The sequence below is a fragment of the Canis aureus genome, chromosome 33 (genome assembly GCF_053574225.1).
Source record: "Canis aureus isolate CA01 chromosome 33, VMU_Caureus_v.1.0, whole genome shotgun sequence".
Lineage (NCBI taxonomy): Eukaryota > Metazoa > Chordata > Mammalia > Carnivora > Canidae > Canis > Canis aureus.
In genome coordinates this window covers 1,568,603-1,596,173 of record NC_135643.1, presented here as the reverse complement: position 1 = coordinate 1,596,173, position 27,571 = coordinate 1,568,603, and the positions used below count along the sequence as shown (strand labels likewise).

General features: G+C 43.8%; 1 protein-coding gene across 10 annotated transcripts in view; it reads right to left on the bottom strand.

Annotated features, from left to right (window-relative positions):
• SHROOM3 (shroom family member 3) overlaps nt 1–27,571 on the bottom strand; it is a 325,226-nt gene that overhangs the window by 52,543 nt on the left and 245,112 nt on the right. For 4 of the 10 annotated variants that reach the window (XM_077882553.1, XM_077882555.1, XM_077882554.1 and 1 more), the window contains one exon: nt 6,410–6,538. The exons of 2 other annotated variants lie outside the window; for them this stretch is intronic. Coding sequence is in view for 5 of the 8 variants with exons in the window: in XM_077882549.1 (XP_077738675.1) it covers nt 6,410–6,538 (129 nt within the window). In the remaining 3 variants the exon portion in view is untranslated. Of the gene's footprint in view, nt 1–713; nt 870–6,409; nt 6,539–16,113; nt 16,249–23,859; nt 24,123–27,571 lie in introns of those variants that run through there. 4 more of the 10 variants (XM_077882547.1, XM_077882548.1, XM_077882550.1 and 1 more) reach the window with 3 other exon arrangements.

Here is a 27,571-nt window from a genome sequence, read left to right as displayed (position 1 = left end):
GAACGAAAACTCTGAATCAAGATGATATAAGAATAAAACTGATTCAAAGTATTGTGAATAGGGAAAAGATAGTCAAGTATTTATACCTTCAGTTCCATAATATACAACCAGCAATCTCAATAAACCCTTCTTTTCATGTAAATTCAAAGTTCAATAAGAAGACCACACCTTGTCTTTAGAATTGAGAATGTATTCACAGGTTCCTTCTCTTCAGACAAATGCTGGCAATGAGTATAGAGAAGAACCTGGCTGTTAGGACATGGATGGCCATTCCTTTTGAGAAATCGGAATAGTTACTGTGGAATTCCCCCAGGGAAATGGGGAAGCAAAACCAAGGAGTTCAGGACACAAAGCAATTGCTGATCTGAATGAGATAAAAAGCCACTCCAAATATGCATATCATAAGAATTATGGTGACTGTATACAGAGGAGAGAGAATGATTGAAAATTCCCATGCAAAAAAAAAAAAAAAAAAAAAAAAAAAAAAGAAAATTCCCATGCAGAAATATTACCAGTACTGAATTACATGGGTGCTCAAATAACAGGAATTTTCTATGACAATTTAGAGAAACAGGCTTAAACTTAACCTGTGGTTATTTTGCTTTATAAACAGCTATAGTACAACATCAAAAAGACAGCTGTGAAAGGCTTCACAGTTGAGAATCCTGCAATGAAAATGCTGAAGTTTTTTCCCACAATAGTAGTGGACTTACCTGGTGGCAAACAGAAGCATCCTAGAAAACAACCCTCTGGCCAACTGCACGTCATATTCAGGGGTGGGATAAAAAGCCATTTTGCCCTACTACTGCTCTCTCCGCTCCCAACAATCCCCTGTGCTTCCCGTCAGGGAGAACCGCCCTGAACTCAACTCTCCCAAGCGTGCAGCTGGGTGGGACTTTCATTCCCAGGCACCTCTGCAAATTGGCCAATTAAAACTCAATTCCTGCCAAATCAGAGGGGAAAAGGTGACCCTTGGTAACTTTTCCTGAGAAGAACTAGCATCTGAGACAATAGCACGCAGCTTAGAAATGCTAGAATTCCATTTTGTGGGCAGGAGGAGGAGGAAAACAAGGAAAACCATCTGCTGATAAAATGCATCAAACTGGAATCAGGAAGTTTCCTTGAATGATCTCTGCCAAACCCGCACCCTCCTCCACATGCAAAAATGCCACTGTCTGCAAAACTGTGTGTTAACTGCTTTAAACTTCCCACAGTTTGGGAGGCTACTGAAGCAGAGGTCCAAATCAACATCTACTAAACCTTAGGAGGTCTTCCACTGACTTAGTGTCACCAGGACAAAACTCATTGCCAAGGGAAGTGCAAAGTGCCAGCTGAACTATCCTCACTGCTCAACTGAGAATGAACTAGGGGTCAAAACCTGAGGTTCTATTATGGATTTGTTTAGATTTACTTTACACAGCATAGACCACCATGCTGTGAATGCTTAATAAGTAGATGAGACAGTCATTGAAATGATGGTGGTAACTGGTGGGGGAAGGGATGAGACGTTTACAGGGGAAAGCACTAGCTCAGGAAATCCTGAGTTTTAAGCTGAAACATTTTGTTTCCTTTACCAACTCACTGAACCACCCTGGCCTAAGGCTTGGCAAATCTTATGGAGATGTTTCTATTAAGATAAGTGAGATCACAGGATTCCTACTGACAATTTAGGGTAAGAGAGCATTCAGGGCTCTAAGCAGGAGGGGAAGGATGGGTTCAGATCTGTGGGCCACCAAGAGTTTCTCTCCCTAAACCTGGTTTCTTGGCTGGTCCCTGTCTATACCTGGGGAAGATGGAGTTTCTTGCTTTTACTCTTTCATTTTACTCATACGTAAATGAATAAAATCCTTCTTGGCTCTTTTCTCCACAAAAAAAAGGATCTATAACTATGACCCATTACGCTTGGCTTATGCGGTAGCACTTTTGAATTCCAAAATCTGTGACCTGTCACAAATGAGACCTGCTTAACTCTGACTACTAACCTCCCAGCTCAATACTTGGAAGACTCCTAAGAAGCTGGTAAACACATCATTTCTGCATAAGACATCAGCACCTCATCCCTTTCCAAAATTCAAGACAGCATTTAGACCAGACCCAGCCTGAAAGAGCTTCCAATGACCAAAACTAGAATAATAGAAGTGATAAAATAACAGTAGCACTGGATTACAACCCACAGAATAAAATAAATGTGCAAGAGTCCTTGTGGATATAAACAATTAAAATAAGAGGGGAAAGAGACAGCTCTTCCTTACGGAAAAATTCCAATTAATAAATGTAGAAGGAATGAAGAAAATATAAACTCATCTTAGAATATTATAGTAATAAATGTTGCAGGGAATGTACCCACCAATGGAGAAAGTTTGAGGAGAAACAAGGATATTTACATAGCCTCAAAGTAATCTCCTCCAAGATATTTATCAATTACAAAGAGACAACTATACAGTAGAGAAATCTGGCAGACTTCATGTCAACCAAATAATCAAGGTTGATATCATTAGGAATAAAACATGCTGACACGTAGTCCCTGATAGGACGTGCTAAGAGGGATGCATCGCTTCAGTGGTATTCTTGCCAAAAATGTATAATGTCAACCTAACCATGAAACAACATCAAACAAATCCAAATAGAAAGCATCCTACAAAATAACTGGCGCATAATCTTCCAGTGTGTCAAGGTCAGAAAAGACCTGGAAATCCTGAGGAAATATCACAGATTAGAGGAAACTAAGGAAACATGACAAATACAACATGGCATCCTAGAACAAAAAAGGGACATTCATAGGGGGAAAAATGATAAAATCTAAATAAAGTCTACAGTTTATAAGCCTTAGAGTCTGTAGTTAATAGCATTTTACTAATGCCAATTTCATAGTTGTTTTTTTTTAAAGATTTTATTTATTTATTCATGAGACACACACACACACAGAGAGAAGCAGAGACACAGGCAGGGGGAGAAGCAGGCTCCATGCAGGGAGCCCAATGTGGGAATTGATCCCGGGTCTCCAGGATCATACCCCAGGCTGAAGGTGGCACTAAACTGCTGAGCCACCGGGGCTGCCCTAATTTCATAGTTTTGATATTTGGACTATGGACATAAAAGATGTTAGCTTTGGGGAGAGCTAGGTGATAGATGTAGCGGAAATCTTTGTACTATTTTTGCAACTTTCTTATGAGTCTACAATTATTTCAAAATAAAAAGTAAAAACCAAAATGGGCAGGATTTAGGATCAGAGTATAATTGGATGAGAACCCCTCCAATCTCCAAGGTCAGTCCTTACATCAATGACACTTGGGGTGCAGAGAGCTCTTCCTCTAGAAAAGAGGAAGCAGATTGTTGTAGGGGCTTACAATAAATATAGTTGTGGAGACAAGACACAGGAAAAATTCCTAGAGTATACCCAGTTACAGGGATAGGAGCGGAAACAATGCATGCAACCATGTAATATATAGGTCATGACTTTTAAAAAAGGCAATTGCTTGCTGTATACTCCCTAGTCTCCCTTCACACACAGCACCGTTGGCCAGCTTTGACCATGCTGGTGAGGGCAACCCCAGCTTGTTTTAAAGACAGTCTCTTCATGGATAGAACCATCTAGATATACAATTAGGTTCATTTGTTTTATCCAATTGTAAAAGATTGCTTCATAAAATCTTTCATCGTTTCAAGTTCAGACTCAGGTCTGTGTGATTCCAGTGCTCAAGTAGGCATGTTCACTCCATCTCTGCTCTTCTTGCCCTTCTCACCCTGGCTCATGGTACCACAGTTATCCCCAAGTGCCCCACTGACAGCAACTCTGAAGTCACACCCTTTAATCTTTCTCCTCCCTTCTCCCATCTTTGTTATCAATCTGCCTCCCAAATTCATCTCAAATCTCATTTCATCTCTTGTCCCCTCACTGCTTTGCCTGGTTCATTTTCTGATCATTATCCTTTGCTGATCATTTTCCTCCCTGGCAACTGTAGTAACTTCACAACTACAACTTTCTGGTCTTGAGTACATTGGCTACACAGCCCAGTGGAGTCTTGCTAAGTAGGAGACTCTGGCTGTCTACACTGTGATGACCCAAGGAGGCTGAAGGGCATAGTCGTGAGGGCTCTGCTGCTTCAGGCTGGCCCTGGAACAGGCTTTGCCAGCTGGCTGCTTTGTAGCCAGAGCCCTCTGCCAATCTAACCTGTCCTCTCTTGGGATCTTCAAACTTCTTTTGGATCTTTTGTTCAGATGAAATCTTACAGATAACATTAATGTAGACACCAGATACCATGCATTTGGAAATTTTGCCAAGACCATCCTTTCCCCACAACAAATCTAAAAGAAATTCCCGCAGATGCAAGTGTTGTTTTTATTATGTAAAACAACAAATACTTTAACGTATAGTTGCATATCCATAAACAGGAATAGCTACGTAAATCCAAATCTACAGTGTTTACTTCCTTTTAATGCAAGTCAACTTGTCTATGAGAAAGAGCCTGCAAACTGAAATCAGGATAATTGAGAACAACCATAATCAACACTTGTTCAGTGTTTGTGATGTGCTAGGCACTGCCTCATGTACTTTATGAGTATTCAGTCTTTCAGCACTTTCAGCAACCCTGTGATTCGTTATTAAACTTGTCTTACAGGGGGGTCCCTGGGTGGCACAGCGGTTTAGCGCCTGCCTTTGGCCCAGGGAGTGATCCTGGAGACCCGGGATGGAGTCCCACGTTGGGCTCCCGGTGCACGGAGCCTGCTTCTCCCTCTGCCTGTGTCTCTGCCTCTCTCTCTCTCTGTGACTATCATAAAAAAATAAAAATTAAAATTAAAAAAATAAACTTGTTTTACAGATTGGAAACTAGGAGTTTGAATACCACACCTGAGGTTACACAGAAGTGGCAAAACTGCAACATGAGTTCTAGGGGGTCTGATTCCAGGACCCCATCCTGCCCTGTATATTACTGCCTTTCATGCTGGCGCACAGACTAACGTGGTCATGCACAGAATGAAAACCACAACATCGTCACCATTCCACCTGACATTACCTCACTGTCCTGACATTCGGTTCTTGCTCCCTCTGGGCAGGCTCTGTACTAACTGCTTTGAGTATCTTAGCCTCGGTGAAATTCCCACAGTTTTACTATAAAGTACATCATTATGCTGACTGTCAAGACATCTGCCAGCTCAAACTGAATTTGAACCCACCACCTCCTAGTTGAATACTAGTGACCTCAAAGGCCCGGCATGGGGGCTTGATGAGGAAAGCAAAGGCCTGGCATATCTCCAAGCACACAGGAGCAGAGAGAAAGCATAGGTACGTAGCTGCAAATGTTTTTTTTTTTTTTTTAATTTTTATTTATTTATGATAGTCACAGAGAGAGAGAGAGAGAGAGGCAGAGACATAGGCAGAGGGAGAAGCAGGCTCCATGCACCGGGAGCCTGATGTGGGATTTGATCCTGGGTCTCCAGGATCACGCCCTGGGCCAAAGGCAGGCCCCAAACCACTGCGCCACCCAGGGATCCCCGTAGCTGCAAATGTTGACTGGGCTAACTTCATAATATTATCTCAGGACATTCCTCAATTAACAGATGACAAGCAAAGTTTTAAATGATTATCAGTTCAAAGATGAATTAATCTTGCTGTATAATTTGACACAATAGTCATTTCCAGAGTGTTTAAGACGTTGGTTGGGTATATTACTTTGAGTGGTTTTTTTTTTTTTTTACACTTTGAGTGTTTTTAATTATAGTTTTAAAAACAGTTGTAGATGTCTTTTTAAAAAGATATCTGAGGGGATCCCTGGGTGGCTCAGCGGTTTAGCACCTGCCTTCAGCCCACGGCATGATCCTGGAGTCCTGGGATCGAGTCCCACGTCAGGCTCCCTCCATGGAGCCTGCTTCTCCCTCTGCCTGGGTCTTTGCCTCTCTCTCTGTGTGTCTCTCATGAATAAATAAATAAAATCTTTTAAAAATTTAAAAAATAATAAAAAAGATATCTGAGGGGTGCCTGGGTGGCTCAAGCAGTTAAGTGCCTGCCTTCGGCTCAGGTCATGATCCCAGGGGCCTGGGATAGAGCCCCGTGTCATGTCGGGCTTCCTGCTCCTTGGGGGGCCTGCTTCTCCCTCTCTATCATCCCCCCTGCTTGTGTTCTCTGATTCTGTCAAATAAATAAAATATTTAAATAAATAAAAAATAAAAAGATATCTGAACCAAATGATTTGTGGGAGCCCCACAGGACCTCCCAGGAACTTTAGGGATTTTCAGAGCCTAGTTTGAAAACTGTCATGAGTGTAGTCTGAGCTTCTAGCAGACCTCCCTATTCAGTGCCTCCGGACCTCACTCACTAGACTGTATCTTGGCCAGCCTTGCCCCCAATTCCCTTTTCCAGCAGTCACGTCCCTCTTCTGAACTACTCGGCACAGACCCCTGTGCCTCTTACCTGTGCTTCGGCCGAAGCTTAACTCCTCCTAACCATGCTGCTTTCCTATGCTGGGGGTCAGAGGCGAGGTCCTCTGGGCAGGAGTCAGATGTGTCCGTACCTGCAGGGCCCAGGTCTCCACATGCATCTCTGGCAAAAATAGGAAAATGGGAAGCTGAGCATGACGGTGTTCGTGGGAAGGGGGCACAAAGGAATCAAGAAAAACGCATGAAAATCAACCAGGGAGTTAGAGCAAAGCGATAGAGCTAAGTGCAGAGTTGTCAGCCTGCTCCCACTAAAGTGCTCTGCCCGAAAGAAGGCGAATCTGCTACTGAGGGTCTTCATCCTTTCCTATCTATGTTTCTGTGAAGCAATATAGTGTACTTCTCGATCTCAGAATACCAGGTTTCCCAACCAAGGGGGAAGAAAGAGACATGATAATGAAGGCGAACTCCCCCTTATAATGCAGCCTCCATTGGTAAATATGTGAGAGACTGGACTCACTGAAGCAAGCGTCAGACAAGGTGGTTCTCTGAAACGCAGTCCCTACTTGTGTCCCTTCTCAATTTCATTTTAAGAAGAATAACCCCCAAGTGGAGCAGCCCTCCTCTGTTCAGCAGGTGGCGGCCCAGAATAATGTGCCAACTCTTGAGCCCGAGCTATTTCACATTGTCTAGATTCCACTGTGCTGGAGGCAAGCCTTTTTATGTGCCCATTTAAATCCGTCCCCCCACCCCCGGTCACAGACACCATCCCCTTAACACTTTTCCTCCGTACTCCCAGGCAGTCAGAGAAAAATTTTAAGCCTTGTGCAGCCAATGTGTTCTGCTACGACAACAGCTGCATTTCTTCTCCTTGGGAGACTCTCAGCTCCCGAATTTCCAAATGCTCAACTTTAAGGCCTCCTCTTGATCAGTCGCCTGCATAAGCCTCTAAAGCAGATTTGTTCATTGTTTCACTTTGCTGTGTACCAGTGGTGTGTTTTGGGTGTCTTTATCTCTGAAATGGGTGTAAAAGAACACCATTTTTCAGGGAGCTATTGAGAAGCTTAAACCAATTCAGACGAAGCACTTGGAATAGAGCCTGGCACATATTCAGCGTTCAGCAAATTAGCCAATATTATCATGCCTATCTTCCAGAGTTGCTTGTAAGGTTTCTAGATAATGTCTACTAACTGTCTAGCATACCGCCTTCACGGGGTGTATACCTAATTATTCTCATTATCATTTTACTGCAGTAAATGATAGTAGAGCTTCTTTCTGCTAAGATGTTACACAAAATAGGCACAACTAAAAAGACCTAATCTGTGCTGGAAATAATAGCAAGAAAAGCTCTGGCCACAGCGTTAACATGCCAAAGCCTTTTGCAGATTTCATCGTGTGCTCCCCAATTGGGATGACTCCTATAAACCCTCAGAGGGACCAAGCCCTCTAGCTTCAACAGGGGCAGAAAGTAGGTTCATGATATCTCACCATCCGATGTGTGAATGTAAAGATTACACGGATGTACAGAGCACACCCAAGACCACCCACTGGTGTAATTCATTCTGGTAGCAAGCTTTCTTTTCCTTCCTAGGCTCCCCTCTAGATCGTGATGTTGTCTGCTACGGGGAAACAAAGACCAATCCTGAGGTTTCATAAAACCTTTGTGGCATTTAGTAACTTCCTCATTTTTGGCCTGAACCGCAATCACTGGCGCTCGGTCCTTGACACACAATAGCTAGGCCTTTTCCTCTTTCCTTTGCCCACACTCCCTTCCTGGGAGGCACCAAGGAACAGAAGGTCGGGTACAATGTCACAGTGAAGGGCTGGCAGCAAGAGCACACAAATGGGAGCACAAAGAACAGGAGATGATCTCAAAAAGGAGATGACATCATCTTTTTAATATATGATTCTGCGTGACCCTAGGAATGCAGAGAGACCCACACCCCAGCACTGCTCTCTGTGGCCACATGTGGTCCTGTCACTTGCCACCTCCAGGGGACCAGCTGAGGTTAGCAACTGGGTATGACAGTTCATGGAATTCATGAAGCTTGTTCCTGCCTGCAAACCCCATGCTAAATGACAGCAGGGTCTCCATGCTAATCTTCATCTCCCCCGACCCTGGATGTCCCGGCACCTGAGTGGGCTGTCTGGTTACGTCATACATCTAGAAAAGAGGCTAGAGAGAGTGCAGGAAGAATCACCAGCACCTCAAACACAGATTTTCTGCCTTTCTGGAATAATCTGGACAACAAATAAACATTTTTAAAAATTCATATGTTCTAATGAAAAAAAAATCTATACCCTGGAATGAGGGCTGGGAAGCCTATCAACCCACCTTCGAATCCTCACTTCACCCTTTTATCCCCCTGCCAATCATCTTGTCTGTACGCTGAGCTTGAGCTGTCTCTGGAATGCACATTTTCCCACCCACGTGAGGTCACCATGCTTCTTGCCTCAAACAGACTGGAATTGACAAAGACAGTAATGTGCTTTGATCTCATCAAGAAGTGGTACCCCACTGGTGTGACAGTGATGCCACATGACCTGGGAAGGATTATTCCAAAGTCTTTACTATAAAAGGATATGTATGTTTTCCCATATGTCAGGAGTTATTCTTGTAACTTCTCTAAAGGAAAGAACTAATTTTTTTAGCCCCATTTTCCAGATGAACAAGTGAAGACAGAGAAGTTGTGTATCTTGGCTCAGAGCACCGGAATAATATTCACTCAGGGTAAAAGTCACTGACAACCATTTACTCTTCTTCCTTTCGGTTTAAAAGCTTCAAAAATATTTAGTTTATGTCACAATTTCTATAGCTTCTAGAGTGACTAACCCAGATGTGGTCAGAATGGGTGGAGAATGGTGATGGTAGAAACACTAATGAAACATGTTACCAAATGAGCTAATTTTCGCCTAAAAGATACTCAAAGGTACACTGTTTTACTTTAAAACACCCAAAAAGGGACTTGGGTGGCTTGGTCGGTTAAGCGTCTGCCTTCGGCTCAGGTCCTGGGATGGAGCCTCATGTCGGGCTCCCCGCTTGTGGAGTACCTCCTTCTCCCTCTCATCCTCATTCATGCTCTCTCATGTGCTCTCTCTCTCAAATAAATAAATAAAATGTTGAGAAAAACATATCTAAAGATACTCTGTAGAAACCCTGGAATCAATGAAACAAGTTCAAGTGAAAAACATAAACATAAACCATACAGCTCTCCATCTTATGGGGCTACTTCGAGATCCCAAAAGGTACCACATTCTCCTGGCTTATCCATACTTGTACTGCAAGGTTTGATTTTGGATCAAAACCCAAAATCCACGCTATATACAATGGGCAGTTCACAGTGTCTTCTGACCACCTGCTTGCTGGTCTCTCGTCTACTACATGCTTAGAAAGGCAAGCATATCAGAGTTGCTTGATAATTATTCGTTAAACGAATGAAATCTTGCCAAATGTTCAACAGATTTGTAACATTTCTTCCCTCCTGTCTCCTATTAGTTCACTTAACTTGCTGGCTAAGCCCAGGGCTGGCTTGCCTTCAATTTTGCTTTTCTAAACCACTATGCACCTAGGGCCACCAAGGCAAGTAGCTCACGGTACACACGTAATACGGATTTGTTGAATGGGCCATAGGAGACAATAAAGGGAATAATTGTGGGATGCACCCAGAATGGAGTTCTCTGCCCATCAACTCTAAAGGTGTTTACCATAGGGACGCCAGGGTGGCTCAGCAGTTGAGGATCTGCCTTCAGCTCAGGGAGTGATCGAGGGTCCTGGGATCGAGTCCTGCATCAGACTCCCTGCATGAGCCTGCTTCTCCCTCTGCCTGTGTCTCTGCCTCTCTCTCTGTGTATCTCTCATGAATGAATTAATAAAATCTTAAAAATAAAATAAAACAAAGGTATTTACCATATACATTTTGGGGGAAGGCAGGTCTTTCTCCTTATACTTTTCTCTATATGATTGTCAGCCAATTTCTATGTAAAAGTACAATTCAGCCCTGTTTGGTCCATCTCATTAGCAGCAGGCTTTAGTGGGGGTAGAGAGGACCATTGTGGGGGGCTGTTGCTGAGCCTTCCAACAAACAGTTGGCAAAGCACAGTACACGTTTGCTGCCTGAAGTTTTGAGGCAGCCAGAATGCTTTTTGAGATTAAGCAGAAAGAAGTGCATTTATACAGGCCTAAGTTTATCCTCAGAGCTCTTTGGAGAAATTCCTTTGGATTTACGCTGGATGCATGTGTGTACTCATTTTCATAATTTGCCTTGTTAAATGTCATGTTTTTTGGCTTCCTATGTTTCTGTTCCTATGATATTCTGTTCCGTGCCCATCATGCATGAAGTTGGCCTAATTATCATGTCTCTCCTGGTAGCAGGTCTTGAGTGTCATTGCTACAGGCTTCCCACACATCTCCCCAGGGTCTCCTGGTGGCACAGTGGGGAGAACGCCTGGATTCTTGGCTCCTCCAGTGTCTGCAAGAACATTTTAAGAACTGATGATGTTGGGTACAGAGTTCTGTTCTTAGTCTAATATAGCTGTTCTCTATTTTCTGATGACTAAGCATTTATCATAGTTTTCACAAGTATGAAAAAAAATTACCCTTTCTTTAAAAGCCCCCTGTTCCTGGCCTTTTGGTCTATATATTTATATATATACATGTCTATATATTTAGACCTAATCTTCTGGATCACTGTCCCTCCCTTACTCTCCTTTTTTGCTTTTTTAAATCACTATGTATCATCTAGGAAGCTCACTCTCTATTCTCTCTAGAGAGAGATCTAGGATCTAGACCTGATCCCTATCTGGTGTTTTTTATCATAGGCATATCACTGACTTGTACTTAAAAACCTCTTCTTTCTGCTCACCTACCCTGGTTCAGCAGCTTGCTTATTGCAGGATGAGCCACACGTAACCCTTCAGTCACACAGGGATGTGATTGGTAGGTCTCAGATCTGAGATGTACCTACCAATCACACCTCTGTGTCCATTTATATCTCCCGCTCTTGCTGCTGCCTTTTCTCACTTGATATCCCTTGAAGCCTCCCAGTGGATCCAGCCTGTACAATTTATACCACTGGCATTCAGCATATTTCTGATGACTTTTGAAAGCATATGTGTAACCACCTCTAGATTCTAGCCAATGGCTTCCATGTCAACCTTGCACAAAGACTAGAAAAGAGTGGGTGGGGGGAAAAAGCCACATGACTGGCTAAATCTTTTAACCTACCTAATAAACATTCAACCTGCTTCAGATTTTGACTCCAATCTCTCCACCCCACTGAAGCCTATACTTACATAGGTAGCCCAGAGCAAGTGCATAAGAAAACCAAGGGCCCTCATGCAAGGCCCTATGGTTAAATTGAGGATAGCTTCACCATTGGAGGGGTACGGCCCTCACTGTGAACACTCAGAGCCTGCCCTTTAATCAACTCTGATAAGTGGCAGACTGTGTAATATGTATTAATGTGGATTCTGGAGCCAGTTGCTTTTGTTCTCATTTGGGCTCTATTACCTAGTAGGTGTTTAACCTCTGGCAGGTCACTTAACCTCTTATGTCTCAGTTTCCTCCTCTACAAAATAGGAAAATAATAGATAGCACTTGCATCAAAGGGTAGTTGTGGGACCTGAACCAGTTGATACATAGAAAGCACTTAGAACAGAGCCTGGCAATACATGTTAACGTCTTACCAATAGACGTCTTACATTTATTGGGCACATGGTAGGTACCAGATGCTGTGCTTTAAAAAGTTATTCAGTGAATTTTCTTATCATTTGAAACAGTGAAGATCATCATTACAGATAAAGAAAGCAAAACGAGGGCAGCCCTGGTGGTGCAGCGGTTTGGCGTCGCCTGCAGCCTGGGGTGTGATCCTAGAGACCTGGAATCGAGTCCCACATCGGGCTCCCTGCATGGAGCCTGCTTCTCCCTCTGCCTGTGTCTCTGCCTCTCTCTGTGTGTGTCTATGAATAAATAAATAAAATCTTTTAAAAAAATAAAACCTTAAAAAAAAAAAGAAAGCAAAACGAAATAAAACAAAGAGAAAAAGTAATGGCTGAAGACCACACCACCCTTTATTAAAAGTCCCAAAGGATCACTGGGCTCTGAATGCGTTTTTCTTAGAACTGTCATATGCTAAACCATGCGTGCCTGGCATGTCTTCCACATCACCCTTTTGCTACTCATATGAGACAAAAAGGGCCTGCGGCATTTGATAACCACAGCAAGACATGGCTATTAGCATTCGATCACAGGGATCTACATGAGAGACATGAGCAGAAGTCACCCGAGGGGTGTGATGGGACGACTGTTGTGATGATGGCTCTCTAATTTCTTAAAACAGGAAACTGTGAATATCCAAAGCATTTAGGGAGGGATATAAATATTTAACTCCAGAGCGAAGGATTATGGCATACAATAACAAGAAACATGGAACATGAGGAAGATTCATGGAACTTGGGAACAGACTAGCACAGAGGACCCAGCAACTGGTTTGAAAGAAATAGTTCCTCAAGCACAAGGATGTCAGAATTAGCCTGAGGAGCTCGTCTAAGGGCCTCCTCACATCAGAGGAGCCTCTGTACCGGGCAGGAATGGCACTTCAGCTAATGTACATGCATGGCTGTCCTAAAAACATGAGTTTAGATCCAACTTTCTTGACTCTCTCGAGTCCTCCCACATCAGGCTCGGGGGCAAGACATGTACCCCTCTCCTGCAGGCAGGAGGAGGTGGAGGGACTCTGGCTCTGGGAAGGTTCCTTGGTCTGTGGAAGCCAAGGTGTCATTCTCCATCTACATGCAAAATGAGTTGCTCCTGTCCTAAACCTGTCTAGTGGGGTGGACATCAAAACTGGAAGTGAAGATTGTCATTCATTGAGAAAAAATAGGTCCCTTGCTAAATTTGGCATCAGTTAAAGAATCTTAGGAAAAATGAACTCACCCCCTTGTTTGTGAGGAAGGCCTAATCCTTACTTTGCCCAAGAGGATTATTGGGTCTTAGAAGCTCACATGCACTTTTGTAAAGCTCATGCCAACTGCCTTTGTGTCTACAATATGCAAGATTCGTTCTGCTGTTTAGGGTAGATAATAGACATTCCATACTATTTAAATGCCTCCGAATTACAGACCTAAATGTTTCCAACTTCTGCTGTCACCCAAAGCAGGAATCTGTCTCCCAAGCTTTCCTGCAGCTGTTGCTTTATATTCTTTGGAAGCAGGTCTGAATGGAAGGCAAGGTACCAAAGTGCAGACAATTTGTTTTTTGTTTGTTTGTTTTTAAAGATTTTATTTATCTATTTGAGAGAAGGGAGAGTGTGGGGGGGCGGGGAGCAGAGAGAGAGAGACAGACTCCCTGCTGAGCAGGGAGGCCTGGCCATGGGGCTCCATCCCAGGACCCCAAGAACATGACCTGAGCTGAAGGCAAACACTTAACTGACTGAGCCACCCATGTGCCCCCATACAGACAACCTGTGGAAAAGTAATTGCGATTTACAATATACTTTTCAAGGTGTTTGTAACTGTGGTTCTATACGAGGGGTTCCTACTTATCCTCAACATTTGTCCTTTCCCTTGGGTGCTACAGGATTAGTGTAATATGATCTAGAGTTTTTAGGTTTTGTAAATCCTGTAGGTCCCTACTCACCCCACCACCCTATCCCCTCCAGGAGAATTCTGGGCCCACCTGCATATATAACATAAAAATGGGATGGACAAAATCGATGCCTTGAGTTTAGCATAGCATTCTCAAAACATCATTTAAAAATATTACAAATTGGCACCTGTGCTAGGCTTTCCAATTTAGAAAGTATTTATATATAACAAATGTGGTTCTCATAACAACCCCATGAAATGTGGCCTCCTTTCACAGAAATGAAAACTGAGATACAGGTAATTTAAATACAGGCATACCTCATTTTATTGCCCTTTGCTTTATTGTGCTTCACAGATATTGTATTTTTTCCAAAGTAAAGGTTTGTGGCAACCCTGTATTGAGCAAACCTAACAGCACCATTTTCCCAACAGCATTTGCTTACTTTCTATCTCTGTGACACATGTTGATAATTCTTGCAATATTTCAAGTTTTTTCAGCATTAAATTTGTTACAGTAATTTGTGATTGGTGATTACAACTTGCTGAAAGCTTAGATGGTAGCATTTTTAGCAATAAAATATTTTTTTAAAGATTTTATTTATTTGAGAGAGAAAGAAAGCACAAGCCAGGGGAGGGGAGGGGAGAAGCAGACTCCCTGCTGAGCAGGGAGCCCAATGTGGGACTCAATCCCAGGACCCTGAGACCACCACCTGAGCCAAAGGCATCAGACACTCAAAGACCTGAGCCCCACCCAAGTGCCCCAAGCAATAAAGTATATTTTAGTTAAAGTATGTACATTGTTTTTTTAGACATAATGCTGTGACACACTTAATAGACTATTGTGTAGCATAAACCTAAGTTTGATATGCACTGGAGAAACCAAAAAGTTCATCTGACTCACTTATGGCAGTGGTCTAGAACTGAACCCGCACTATCTCTGGGGTATACCTGTAAGCTGTTCCAGATCACAAAGAAAGTGGTAGAGCCAGGACCCAACACATCAAAAAATTCCAAAGGGTGCCCTTAGCCCCCTTCTACAATAGTCATGTCACCTAAGGCTCAGTTAGATTTCTGCAGGCTGGAACAGTCTATAAAAAACAAAGTTGCCTTATCCCAGGAAGAATCGAACAATTGTTCAGGGGTGCCTGATGGCTCAGCCAGTTTAGTGTCTGCCTTTGGCTCAGGTCATGATCCCAAGGGGACCCTGTCAGGCTCTGTGCTCAGCAGGGAGTCTGCTTCTCTCTCTGCCCTTCCCCCTGCTTCTGATTGCTCTCTCTTTCTCTCAAATAAATAAAATCTTAAAAAGGGGTGGCGGTGGTGCTGGGTGGCTCAGTTGCTTGGGTGTCTGACTTTGACTTGGGTTGTAATCTCGAGGTCCTGGGAATGGAGCCCTCCTTTGAGCCCCACGTCAGGCTCCACACTGAGTGGAAGGTCTGCTGTCCCTCTCCCTCTGCCCCTCCTCCACCTGTGCACTCTCTCTCAAATAAATGAATAAAATCTTTAAAAAAACAAATAAACAAGCAAACAATTCTTCCAGTATTGTCTTCTAGAAGTGTTGATCTTTGGCGGTTTCTATTGGTTACTGCCTTTCCTACCTTTTCTACCAAGGCTGCTTAATTTCTACCTGTTGTTACAAGTCCTATCTTAACTCTGAGGCCAGTTGGACTCCAAATGAGAAGGAATTTAAGCCTCTCAAGAGTATCTCAGGAAAGAGCTTCAAGACAAATTCTTAGCTAGTGCGTGCTCATCTTGAGCCTCAAGTCCCTATGCTACCCTCTTCCCGCCCCCTCACCCTCAGCTTCCAGTGCCTGCCTGCCTGCCTGACCTTCCGGGTGGGACAGAAATTTGCTTTTGATACCAGTTCCTTTAAGACCAGAGCCCGTCCTTATTACTGTTGACTAACCTATACACAGATGGTAGTGGGAACAAAAGCCAAAGGGAGAGCAGGTACGGAAGTGAGTGATCATTTTTATCTGACTAGACAGGAGCAAGTCCTCCTTCCCCCCTCCACTGGGCACTAGCACGCAGAAGGAGACAGCATCAGGCAGGAGTTTGGCAGGTCATGGGGCAGCCAGGCCAGCCTAGGACAAGAAATATCTTATACAACACCCCCTCAGCTGCCCCCCACCCCCACCCCGCCCCCCGCTGCAACCCCACCTTAACAGGCCTGGGAAAGGTACAGAACCCATAACAAAGAGAAGGTACTGAACTGTGACCCCATGTCACAGATTCAGCGATAGAATGATGGCCTCTGCCCAGCCAGACCTGGCTCAGCAGGGGAGGCAGCCTCTTCTCACTGTGGCATTCCAGCTGCTACCGGTAACCATGGGAACCGATATAAAGGGCTTCAAGTTGAGGGGCAGAGGCTGGAGGCAATGGTGAAGAGGCAGGGAGGGACTTCAAGTGACAGTCTTGCAATTCTCCTCACTTTAGCCATGCACATCCATTGTAAGTCAGACTCAAAGACCAGTGAGTGGAGCTTGCACACAGCAGAGCAGCCTTGAAGGGTCAGGGACAGTCAGAGAGCTAAGATCCCTGCAGGTTTCCGTCCAGATTTCTCTTTTTCCCCCTTCAGAGAGCAGAACCCTAAGAGTTTCATCTGCCAGGAGCGCTGCCCTGCGATAATGTGGCTCACTTGGGTGGACAGAACTGGTACACAGTGGCATTCCTTCAAATACAGGGCTGCAAGCAACACGCCAAATGGGACTCCTCCCCATGAGGAGGCCAGTTGGACTCCAAATGAGAAGGAATTTCAGCCTTCAGCCCATTGCCCCCAGAGGGGCTTCCTCTATGTGCTGGGGAGCTGCTCTGGTGGCTCTGTAAATACACCTGGCACCATCTGGGTAGTTGAGGAAAAAGTCCTGAGATTCTGGCTGTTGAACGGCACCGCAAAGGAGAGGCCTGAATGTTGAGAACATAAATACAGAACATCTTGCACAACAACCAGGACTTTACAGAAGCAGAGGGTAGAGCTAATGCAAAGGCTCTTATCTCAACAGAAAATCATTATCTATAATTTATTTAATTATATTTTCTCCCTAGGGCTCCACATGTTTTTGGTTTTTTTTTTTAAACAATTTATTTACCCATTTTAGAGAGAGGTGGGAGGAGGGGCAGAGGGAGAACCCCTCAAGCACACTCTCTGCTGAGCATGAAGCCTGCCGGGGCACTCAATCCCACCACCCATGAGACCATAACCGAAGCCAAAACCAAGAGTCAGACACCCAACCAACTGTGCCACCGAGGTTTTAATTGGCCAATGTGACTTAAGTCTTTAAATCAGTAGAGTTCTCAATGTACACTTGGCATTCACTTTTAAAGTTCTAGCTCCCGGTTCTCCGGAATTTATTCTGAAAACGCCAATGGAAGCATGGAATACAAATACCCTAGGTCAGTTTACTTTCCCTCTTACTACAACAGGGCTATGGAGACCATCTTTCACCTGGCCTTTCTTCTGGAGACCAAGGTAATACCACATCTATGTTAAACCTTACAAGGGCATCACAAAGCCTAGGCCAAATCCTAACAGGTGGCCTAGTTCTCCACCTGTCTTTGTTCCCAGATTGACTTCTTAGTTGGAGCCATTGGAGTGGTAGGAGGGTAAAAGGACAGTTCAGAGAGGGCCACGGACAGGCAGACTTTTGAGGGCCTGGGAAAAAAATCTGACATGTTCATTGACGCCCTTCCTGTACCCCGGTACCCCGGCCTTCAATGGTCAACCAATTCCTCCAACACTGGTGTTCACTTGTGTACATCCCATAACAGTGGCACTAGTAGTGCCACTTACTGCAGTAATTAAATCATAAAAATAATTTTACCTAAAAGGGAAATGCAAGTGACCTCCATCAGGAGACTCATCAGTTGAGAGGCTGGATCCTGCAGATTTCTACCCTGGCACCTCTGTGCCCTCAGCAAACTATTTAATCTCTTGTGTTTTGGGTTTCCTCATCTCTAAAGAAGGATAACAATAGTGCCTACCTCACAGGAGTGTGAAGAAAGTACAAGAAGACTTTCAGGCAGTGCTCCCCTCTTAGCAAGTACTTGTTACAGTTCAGAAATGAACACCTACCAGGTGCCTGGATATTTACTTTTACATGTATTTTGTCATTTAATGGTTAGATTAGCCTGAATCTGATAGTATTAATACCTCTTTCAAGGTATTATCATCACCATTCTACAGATAAGGGAACTGCGGCTTGAAGAATTAGGAACTTGCCCTAAACCACAGCAGGAAGCAGAGCTCAGATTCAGGTGTAGGGTGCTCCATCTCCACAGTCTAAGGTAGAGGAACATTTCATTGTTCTCATTTTTAGGAAGATAGTAAGAGAAAACCTTAGCAAGTAACTCTGATGTTTAAGAAAACAGTACCAATGACAAAAACAAAAACAAAACAAACAAAACCAGGATTTAAACCTCCTCCTTGGGCAGCCCCGGTGGCCCAGTGGTTTAGCACCACCTTCAGCCCAGGGCCTGATCCTGGGGTCCCGGGATCGAGTCCCGCGTCGGGCTCCCTGCATGGAGCCAGCTTCTCCCTCTGCCTGTGTCTCTGCCTCTCCCCCTCTCTCCCTCTCTCTCTCTGTCTCTCATGACTGAATAAATAAAATCTTAAAAAAAAAAAAAAAAACTCCTCCTTAAGCAAGGAGCTTTAAAAACAAAGAAAAAGCAAAACAAAACAAAACCCAATAAGACTAGCCTAAGACAGAGCCCCCTGCTCTGAAAAAAGTTCGAAGAGAAATGGATACGCAATCACACTTACAGTCAGGGCATCTATGAACCCTTGACTGTAAAACATCTTTATCAGCCATGATTGCATTCCCGGGGCTAATATGTTCTCAGTAAATGTGATAAATTATTTACTGAATGAATTACACCAGCCCCACAACAAAATGCCTTAGCTAGAGTTGGCAAAGTACATATTGTCATTCCCAAGCACTTTATTGGACTTAAATAATTGAAGTTTAATGGATTAAGTAAACTATTATATTTACCACTCTGTCCAAGGTATCTTACTGAAAATTCAAGGTAGTTTGTCCCTTTAAACAGAAGCACAACATCAATTTGATACAGAGTTCAGGAATTTTTGTCCATCTTTAGAAAGAGGGTGTAAAATGTAACCATGTCACCTGGATTCCTGGAAGCTGGAAGCCTGGTCTGGCTGTTCAGCTTCAACAAATTTCATTTAATCAGTCCTCAAAAACAGAGGGGTCTACAGAGTAGTCTCTCTTCAGGGTTTACCTCTGTTGGCTATGAAAAGCTCCACTGGCATTTTGAAATGGTAGGCTGTAGGCAAGATCTTTAAATTCCCTACAACCTCAAAACAAACAAACAAACAAAAAAACCTTACTAAAAAGAAGATACATATAATGCTAAGGAGGCCAGTTAATATGTTAGAGGATCCTTCATAATCTTAAATAAATGAGATGGCTTTAACAGAAAGTATAAATAATTTTATCAACACACCAAAATCACATTTATATTTATTACAGTGCAGGGAATTATTAGCTGACATTTATGGAGTCCTTACTAAACTAAGCCCTTTGGACGGCTGACTCAATCCCCACAATGACTCTATGAAGATGCTTCAATATTATCCAATGCTTTCCAGGTTCCGAGGCATTTAATAATTTTCCCAAGGCAATATATACCTAGAGGCAGAGGTGGGATGTGTACCCTGATCTAGCTCTAGAAGCCATGCTTTTCTTCTTCTAATTGAACTGATACTTGCGTACAGTAAAATGCACAAGTCCTAAGTGTTCAGTTTCATGAAGCTTGATAACTGTGCAGAACTATGCAACCATCACTCAAAAGACCTAGAACCTTTCCGTTGCTCCAGAAAAACCTCTTAAGTCTTTCCAGTCAATCCTTCTACCCTCTAGAGGCAATCACTTAACTTCTCTACTATAGAGTGGTTTTGCCTGTTCGAGTACTTCACAAGCAGAACTGCTTATGAATTCTTTTGTGTCTGGCTTCTTTAATATAATGGTTCTGAGATGCATCTAGCTGGTTGTGTACGTCATGAGTTCATTCCTTTTGACTGCTGAGTAGTATTCCATTGTATGGATGTACCACAGTGCATCCATTTTCTTGTTGCTGGAAATAGGGTTACTTCTAGTTGGCAATTATCAATAAGGTTGCTATGAACATTTTGTACAAGCCTTTTTGTACAAGCCTTTTTGTGTACAAGCCTATTTGTTTTCATCTCTCTTGGGTACATAGCTAGCCATGGAAATGCTGGGTCATAGAGTTAGTATATGCTTAACTGACAATAACCCAAAGTTCTTAATCTCTATATGCCTCAGAATGGCACTAGCTTATTAACATTTGATTTCCCCTCTTATATGACAAGTTTCCAGAGGGCAAAGAACCCATCTCCATTCCCTGGGCTGCCTCCCACATAGTAAACGTTTGCTGAACAAATGAAAGACCATTGTTATGCTCCTGTTCCTTCTTTGGGCGTTACTATAGCATAAGAAAACATGCTTGGCATGCATGGAGAAGTATGACAAGATGAAGGGTGTGAGGGAGAGGCACTGCTCATTCAATCAAAGTGGAAAACCGCCCAGCCAGGAGACTCTTGACTTCCCCATTTTCTTTTCCATATGACCTTTCCTAGAAAGTGAACCCCTCCCAGTGATCCTTCAGGGAGAGAGCATGGTGGCTGCTCCTGATCAAGTGACATTTCAGAAAGGGAGGAAGGTGTCACTGCAATTGAGGTTACATGGTGGTTAGAATTACAGGATCCGTCTGTCAAACAGGAGGGCAGAGGAAGCAGCAACCTGCGAAATCTGGACTTTCTGAAAGAAACCAGCAAGAGTGCAGCACTGCTGGCCCCGGGGAGCAGCCTCCAACAGAAGCTATAGGAATACTCAGATTGGGCATAAGCGCTACTCAAAATACATTTTGAGGAAAAAAGTAAAATGTAACATTACTGTAAAAATGTACTCAGATTTGTCACACAAAAGAGGATATTGAAAAGAAAGTGGGATCCAGACTGGAGAGAGCCCTCAGGGACACCATCCTTAGTTCAGAGGTTTATGACACAGCTACCCTCTCCCCACCTGAGGCAGAAGTTTTAATTCCTGTGAATCAATTCATTCATTCACTTTGAAGCAATTCATTTGAAATCACAAAACTTCTGCTACATTCAACCTAGAATGTCTTAGAAAATAATTAAATCATTGTTGATTTTCTATCTATAAATAGAAAAGAATTGGCAAGTCCTAGGGATAATTATATAATCTTTCTTACCAAAGGAGAATCTTTGTGTTACATAAACCAAAACAGGGCTTCGCTGGACTCAGGTGCTTTGAGGGGAATCTTTATACCCTTTGATCCTAGGTTGTCAAAGATTGAAATATATTTAGAGTTCCTCAATCTGGGGTTTGAAGAGGTGACCCAGTCTTCCTTTAACCAGACAGTACCGCACTGAAAGCAGATGGCTGTTTATCCTATTCTTAAAACCTCCAGGGAAGTAGATTCTCTACAACATCCCTTGGTAACCTTCTCCAGGGTTTTATCAAGCATACAGTGAAGAAGTTCTGATGTAGAAACCAATAAAAAAAATATTAACTCAATGAGCCTAGCCAGCTGCAAGCACTGGTAAGGGATGTATTTGGGCACTTTGCCTTAATGGTAAAGAGATGTATTTACAAAACAGGCTGTCCAAACAAAAGCCATTTGTCAGGAGCAGATGTGGGAAGTTGATTCAAGAGAAATTGCCACAATAAATTCTGTTCCATGAACCACGTGAAGAAGCTTTGTTGGTTATAACCTTTTCTTAAAGTACAAGTTTATTTCCTTGGCATTTCCTAGTTTCAGTTCCTAAACGCAATTCATTGGCAATTTTTAAAAAATGTCCATAGCCGCCAAGTTTTCAAATGACCAGGTTTCTCTGAAAAACTAGGCCTTTACTAAAGTGTAAATATCGTTAGGAATAACCATTTACTTTTTCTCAGTTCTGTATAGTTCACCTTTTCTGCAGATGATCATGCAATACTTCCATAATCAGAAAAAAAAAAAAAACACAACTGTAAGACAAACATAGCCATCAAAATTAATTAAAATGTAGACCAAATTCTGGTGAAATTATTTGTGGGTGGGATTTAGCTATACCTTTAACATGCTTTTAATTGGGAGTAACAATCAGCCTTTAAATATTAAATAATCAGAACCAGGCAGCACACAGAACGATCTTTATAAGCCTCTGTGCTAAGACGGCCTGTGGCAGCCTGAGAGCTCGCAGCAATCTCTCCATGGAGATCACATGCATGCAGTGCTCATTTACTCCCAATCCAAAGGCTCCCGCACAGAGAGGTTCACCACAATACTACGATTAAAAAAAAAAAAAAAAAAAAAGTAATGCCAAAATACATCAGAGAAAGAGACATACCCCACCCCCACCCCACCTACCCCCGGATGCTCCCCGTATTGAAATTTCCTAAGCCCTCCCACAGCCTTCGGCAAAGCTCTTTTATGTCTCTTGGCAATTGAGAGGAGAGCAAATGTCAGGTGTACTCTCGTTTTCATTGTCTAGTTTCTGCTACGAGACCGGAGAACACACCTTTTTTTTTAAAAGAAAAAACTGCCTTAAGATTTGGAACAAGGGGGATCCCTGGGTGGCGCAGCGGTTTGGCGCCTGCCTTTGGCCCAGGGCGCGATCCTGGAGACCCGGGGTCGAGTCCCACGTCGGGCTCCCGGTGCATGGAGCCTGCTTCTCCCTCTGCCTGTGTCTCTGCCTCTCTCTCTCTCTCTGTGACTATCATGAATAAATAAAAACGTAAAAAGAAATTAAAAAAAAAAAAAAAGAAAAAAAAAAAAAAAGATTTGGAACAAGGGGGATCCCTGGGTGGCGCAGCGGTTTGGCGCCTCCAGGTCTTAATCCTGGAGACCCGGGATCGAGTCCCACGTCGGGCTCCCTGCATGGAGCCTGCTTCTCCCTCTGCCTGTGTCTCTGCCTCTCTCTCTATATCTCTGTGTGTATCATAAATAAATAATAAAAAAAAAGATTTGGAACAAGGGCAGGGGGCAGAGTGGGCGTGCCCCTGAAAGCACCTTTGGGACCTTCCCTACAGAAGCCAGTCCAGCAAAAGCGCGGAAGGCGAGTCGCCCTAAACTCCGTCCGCGGCCCTCGCGCAAGCGATCCATCGAAATCAGACTATTGCACAGATCATTTCTCCCGAAAAGTCTCCGCTGTCCATGATCCCCGGCGCTCTTCCCCTTGCAGGGGCAGTTCCCGCCTCCATGAGGCTCAGCACAGACCGAACGCGCGCCGCGGCCCGGGAGCGCCCGAGCGGGGAGGGGAGCGCGCACCTGCCGCCCCGGCCGCACCTGCCGCCCCCGCCCGGCCCCCGCGACTCACCCGCAGCGCTGCAGGCCGCCGCCAGCTCCCAGGACGCGGCGCCGGGCATCCCCGGGGCATCGCCGGGGCCCGCCGCGCTCCACAAAGGGGATCTCCCGCCGCCGGCCCCGGAGCCCGCCTCCCGCCGCGGGGCCCCCCCGAGGTCCGCGCTCGCGGGGCGCACGCCCCAGGTGACCCCCACGGGCACCGGCCGGACGCGCGCGGGCGTGTCACTGGCAGGGGAGGCGCCCCGAGGCCTGAAAACGGATCCCGGGAAGGGAGAGTCGGGCCCTCTGGGTCCCCGCGGTGCTCCGGGGACCGGCCCCCTCGCTCCGCGCCTCTCCTGCCTCCGCTCGCGCCGGGGAAGGTGGCTTCCCCCGCACCCGCCCCATTTTGGACTGAAAAGGAATCCAGGAGCGAAATACCGACTCCAAGAAGCCCGCGCTCGCTTTTCAGGGCCCGTGCACTTAGTGATTGATCAAATGAAGCATGAAGGAAGCAAGGTAAAAAGTTCACAGCTTGGGGGGAAAAAAGAAAAAAGAAAGAAAAAAAAAAAAACAGCTCACATTACAAGGAAAAAAAAAACATCCTTTTTCTCTGTACGTCCTCTTTTCAGGATAGGCCAACCGGAGAGATGCAGGTTGTTGCTGGGCGGCCACTGCTGTCGCAGCCTCCCTCCCAGCCCTTCTTGGTTCCCATGAGCATCACCTCCAGAGCAGAGGCAGGTGATTATTTTAGTGGCTCTGGCTATTAATCTCTCTCCGGAGCTTAGATTCAGCTTTGCCAACGTTTGGGTCTTAGCCAAGGTACACATCGGCGTTTGTTTTGCATTTGTGATCTAGCTGCCCAGTTAATATTCTTAAGGAAAGGTATGGTGCTTCCAGTTTCATATTTCTTCAAAGGCTCTTCCAGCCTCTTTCAATGGAGGTGAGATTTTTTTTTTTTTTCTTAGAGTACCTTTCTTAATCGCTTTCACATGTCATTGCCGGAGATTAAAATGACACAAAGGTCTGAAGTTGGTTTTATTTCTTCTCATTCAAGCAGAATCCCTGTTGTTAAATGTTCAGGTTCTATATTTAAGGCAAATATATAGAGGGGGGGGAGAGAAGAGGAGAGGAGAGGAGAGGGGAGGGGAGGAGAGGAGAGGAAGAGAAGAGAGAAGAGAAGAGAAGAGAAGAGAAGAGAAGAGAAGAGAAGAGAAGAGAAGAGAAGAGGAGGGGAGGGGAGGGGAGGGGAGGGGAGGGGAGGGGAGGGGAGGGGAGGGGAGGGGAGGGGAGGGGAGGGGAGGGGAGGGAAGGGGAGGGGAGAAGAGAGGAGAATGTCTAATTAGGTAGGAGCTAGAAGCCTCAGCTCCAGGAGAGTCGATACTATTTGTCATTATGTGGCTGGACTCTTGTTGTAACAGAAGCATTAGCCACCACAGCAACCACTGAATAAACATTTTTACTGAAGTCTTTATGGAGAGGCTTCCTTCCCACCTCCAAAAAGGTATTATCGCCCTTAAAGCTGGATTTTTGTCTTCAACTGATATTATAAACATGCCCAAACACTATACGCCTGTCACACGATCAACGGAGTACCCACGCAAGCCTTTGCTATGCGTTGGAAGCAGGGAGGCTACTGTTGCCTGCCCTGCGTTTCGTGTCTGGTGGAAATCTAGTTTGGGGCGAAAGCTTTGAATAAGCGGTCAGCCCTTCGGTATGGACAGCATACTGTGGCAGCCACTACGCGGTGGAAACAAGTTTTAGCTGGAAGACACAGCCAGGAGCTCTGTGGGGAGAAGAGTAAGACCAGTCCTGCTGCTTCTTTACCTTGTTTCCTGAGTGCTCAGGACCAGGTGAAATCTCACAAGGGTGGAACAGATCCCTCTACTCCTGTATGAAATGTCACTTCAAATTGGTGATTAGAAACATACTTTGGATCCAAATCTTACCTCCCACACAGCCTATGTTATACCAGTGAAATCCATCACTATGAAGAGAGATCCCAGGGCTCCCATCGTACCACAGATTCTGGAAAAATACTTTTTATTTGTATTGGTAACTTTGAGGCATTGTCAGATATTTGTAGATGAAAGGAAAACCACCTGTCTCGTGGGATCAAAGCTGAGCCTGGAAATGAAAATTATGCTGACATAATTATGCAAGTTCCCTCACCTGGCACCTCAGTGCTCCTGCAAAATGGTCTATCCAGTCTTTCACAAAGCACAACTGATAAATGACCTTGGAACAGTTACATGTATCAAGTGTATGTATGGAACTCCCAAGAAAATTAAATTAAAGACCATTTAATTAAAGATGGTCTCTGTAAAGTCATGCTGCCTTTCAGTTCCTATTAAAACTGTACTCAGAGGGACCCTGGGTGGCTCAGTTGGTTAAGCATCCGACTCTTGATCTCAGCTCAGGTCTTGGTTTCAGGGTCCTGAGTTCAAGCTCCTCACGTGGAGCCTACTAAAAAAAAATGAATACATAAAAATAAAAGACTGTGTTCAGAAGTGGTGCTTTCACACTGGAATCCAAAGCATTTTTTTAAAGATTAAAATAGACATATTGATCAAGAAAGAAAGCTTTTATTTTTGTTTACTTTTTTTAATTTTTAAAAATATTTTATTTATTTATTCAGGAGAGACATAGAGAGGCAGAGACACAGACAGAGGGAGAAGCAGGCTCTTCGCAAGGAGCTTGATGTGGGACTTAATCCCTAGACCCTGGATCAAGCCCTGAGCCAAAGGCAGATGTTCAACTGCTGAGCCACCCAGGGGTCCCAAGAAAGAAAGCTTTTAAAAAATGCTGAGAACTTTTATAAGGAGGTACCAAATTGGGAAATAAAAGTGTATAACCAGCTCTTAAAGACAAGAGCATGCATGGCCAATTGGGAGCCTACTATTTGCATGGTTTTTCTTTTGTTTAAAGTCATAATTCTTTTTAAAACACCTTAATGAGATATAATTCACATCCTATAAAATATATACTTTGAAAGAAGAATGTGTTGGCTCTCCTATCCCCACCTGCAAGACTTCGCTATGCTGGCTGGAGTGAATAGTAGGAGGAAAAGACCAGAGACTGTGCATGTACAAGATCCACCAAGGTGGTGATGGCAAAGGGTCATGAGTCAGAAATGGGGTGGTGATAGGATGTACATCCATGGTGGCTCGTCTAGGCACTTGGTGCTTTCACAGGCCAAATCATTTCCTCTTGTTTCTCTTAAATATTTCCACCTCTAAGCCCAAATTCAGTTTGAGATAAACAGACTAACCTAAAGATATTTAAAATCACATCAGATTAGCTCTGCTACTTGAGCATCTAGTATAAAAAAAAGTATAATTCCAAATGCTTTGATTCATACTGTATACACATTTAGAAGTTGGTTTCTCCACTACAATTGTCAGGTCTTATTAGTAAGGAGAAACCTGTGAGAATGAATATCTTTTTCAAACAAAAAGTTTAAGAAATTCAGTAATTATTCTTTGAATTATTTAATTTCAATTAGTCTAACACATTTAATTAATTATAATTTTAAAGAAACGTATAGAAATTATGTACATGACTGGAGTTCTGAATATTTTTTTTCACAAATTTAGCTTCTTGTCTATATTAGAGTAGTATAGTTTTGAAATATACTTTGTACTTATTTTTTTAGTGTATGTGCTGCCGAAGCGAGCACTGTACTTATTTTTTTAAAGATTTATTTATTTATTCATGATAGAAAGAGAGAGAGAGGCAGAGACACAGGCAGAGGATGAAGCAGGCTCCATGCAGGGAGCCCGACGCAGGACTCGATCCCGGGACTCCAGGATCGCGCCCTGGGCCAAAGGCAGGCGCTAAACCCCTGAGCCACCCAGGGATCCCCAAGAAATATATTTTGTACTTAAACTACTAAATTAAATTTCACATAGGGGCACCTGGGTGGCTCAGTTGGTTATGCATCTGACTCATGATCTCAGCTCAGGCCTTGATCTCAGGCTCGTGAGTTCAAGCCCCATGTTGGGCTCCACACTGGTCGTGGGGCCTACTTTAAAAAATATATTAAATTTCACTTCGAAATAGTCAACCATTACTCAGCTTGGCATTCTTTTTATAATTCCAAATAAGTGAAATTATAATGTGAAATTTGTAACTATTTGAATAATTAAATAATTATTAATAATAATTAATAATAATAAAATCATCTCTCTCTTTCCACTGCCATGCAATAAATTCCCTGGTTCATCTATTCTCTTTTTTGGGCTATGACGCCTTAGAAAAACGAGGTCCATATCTTTTGAATACTGAAAGTCGG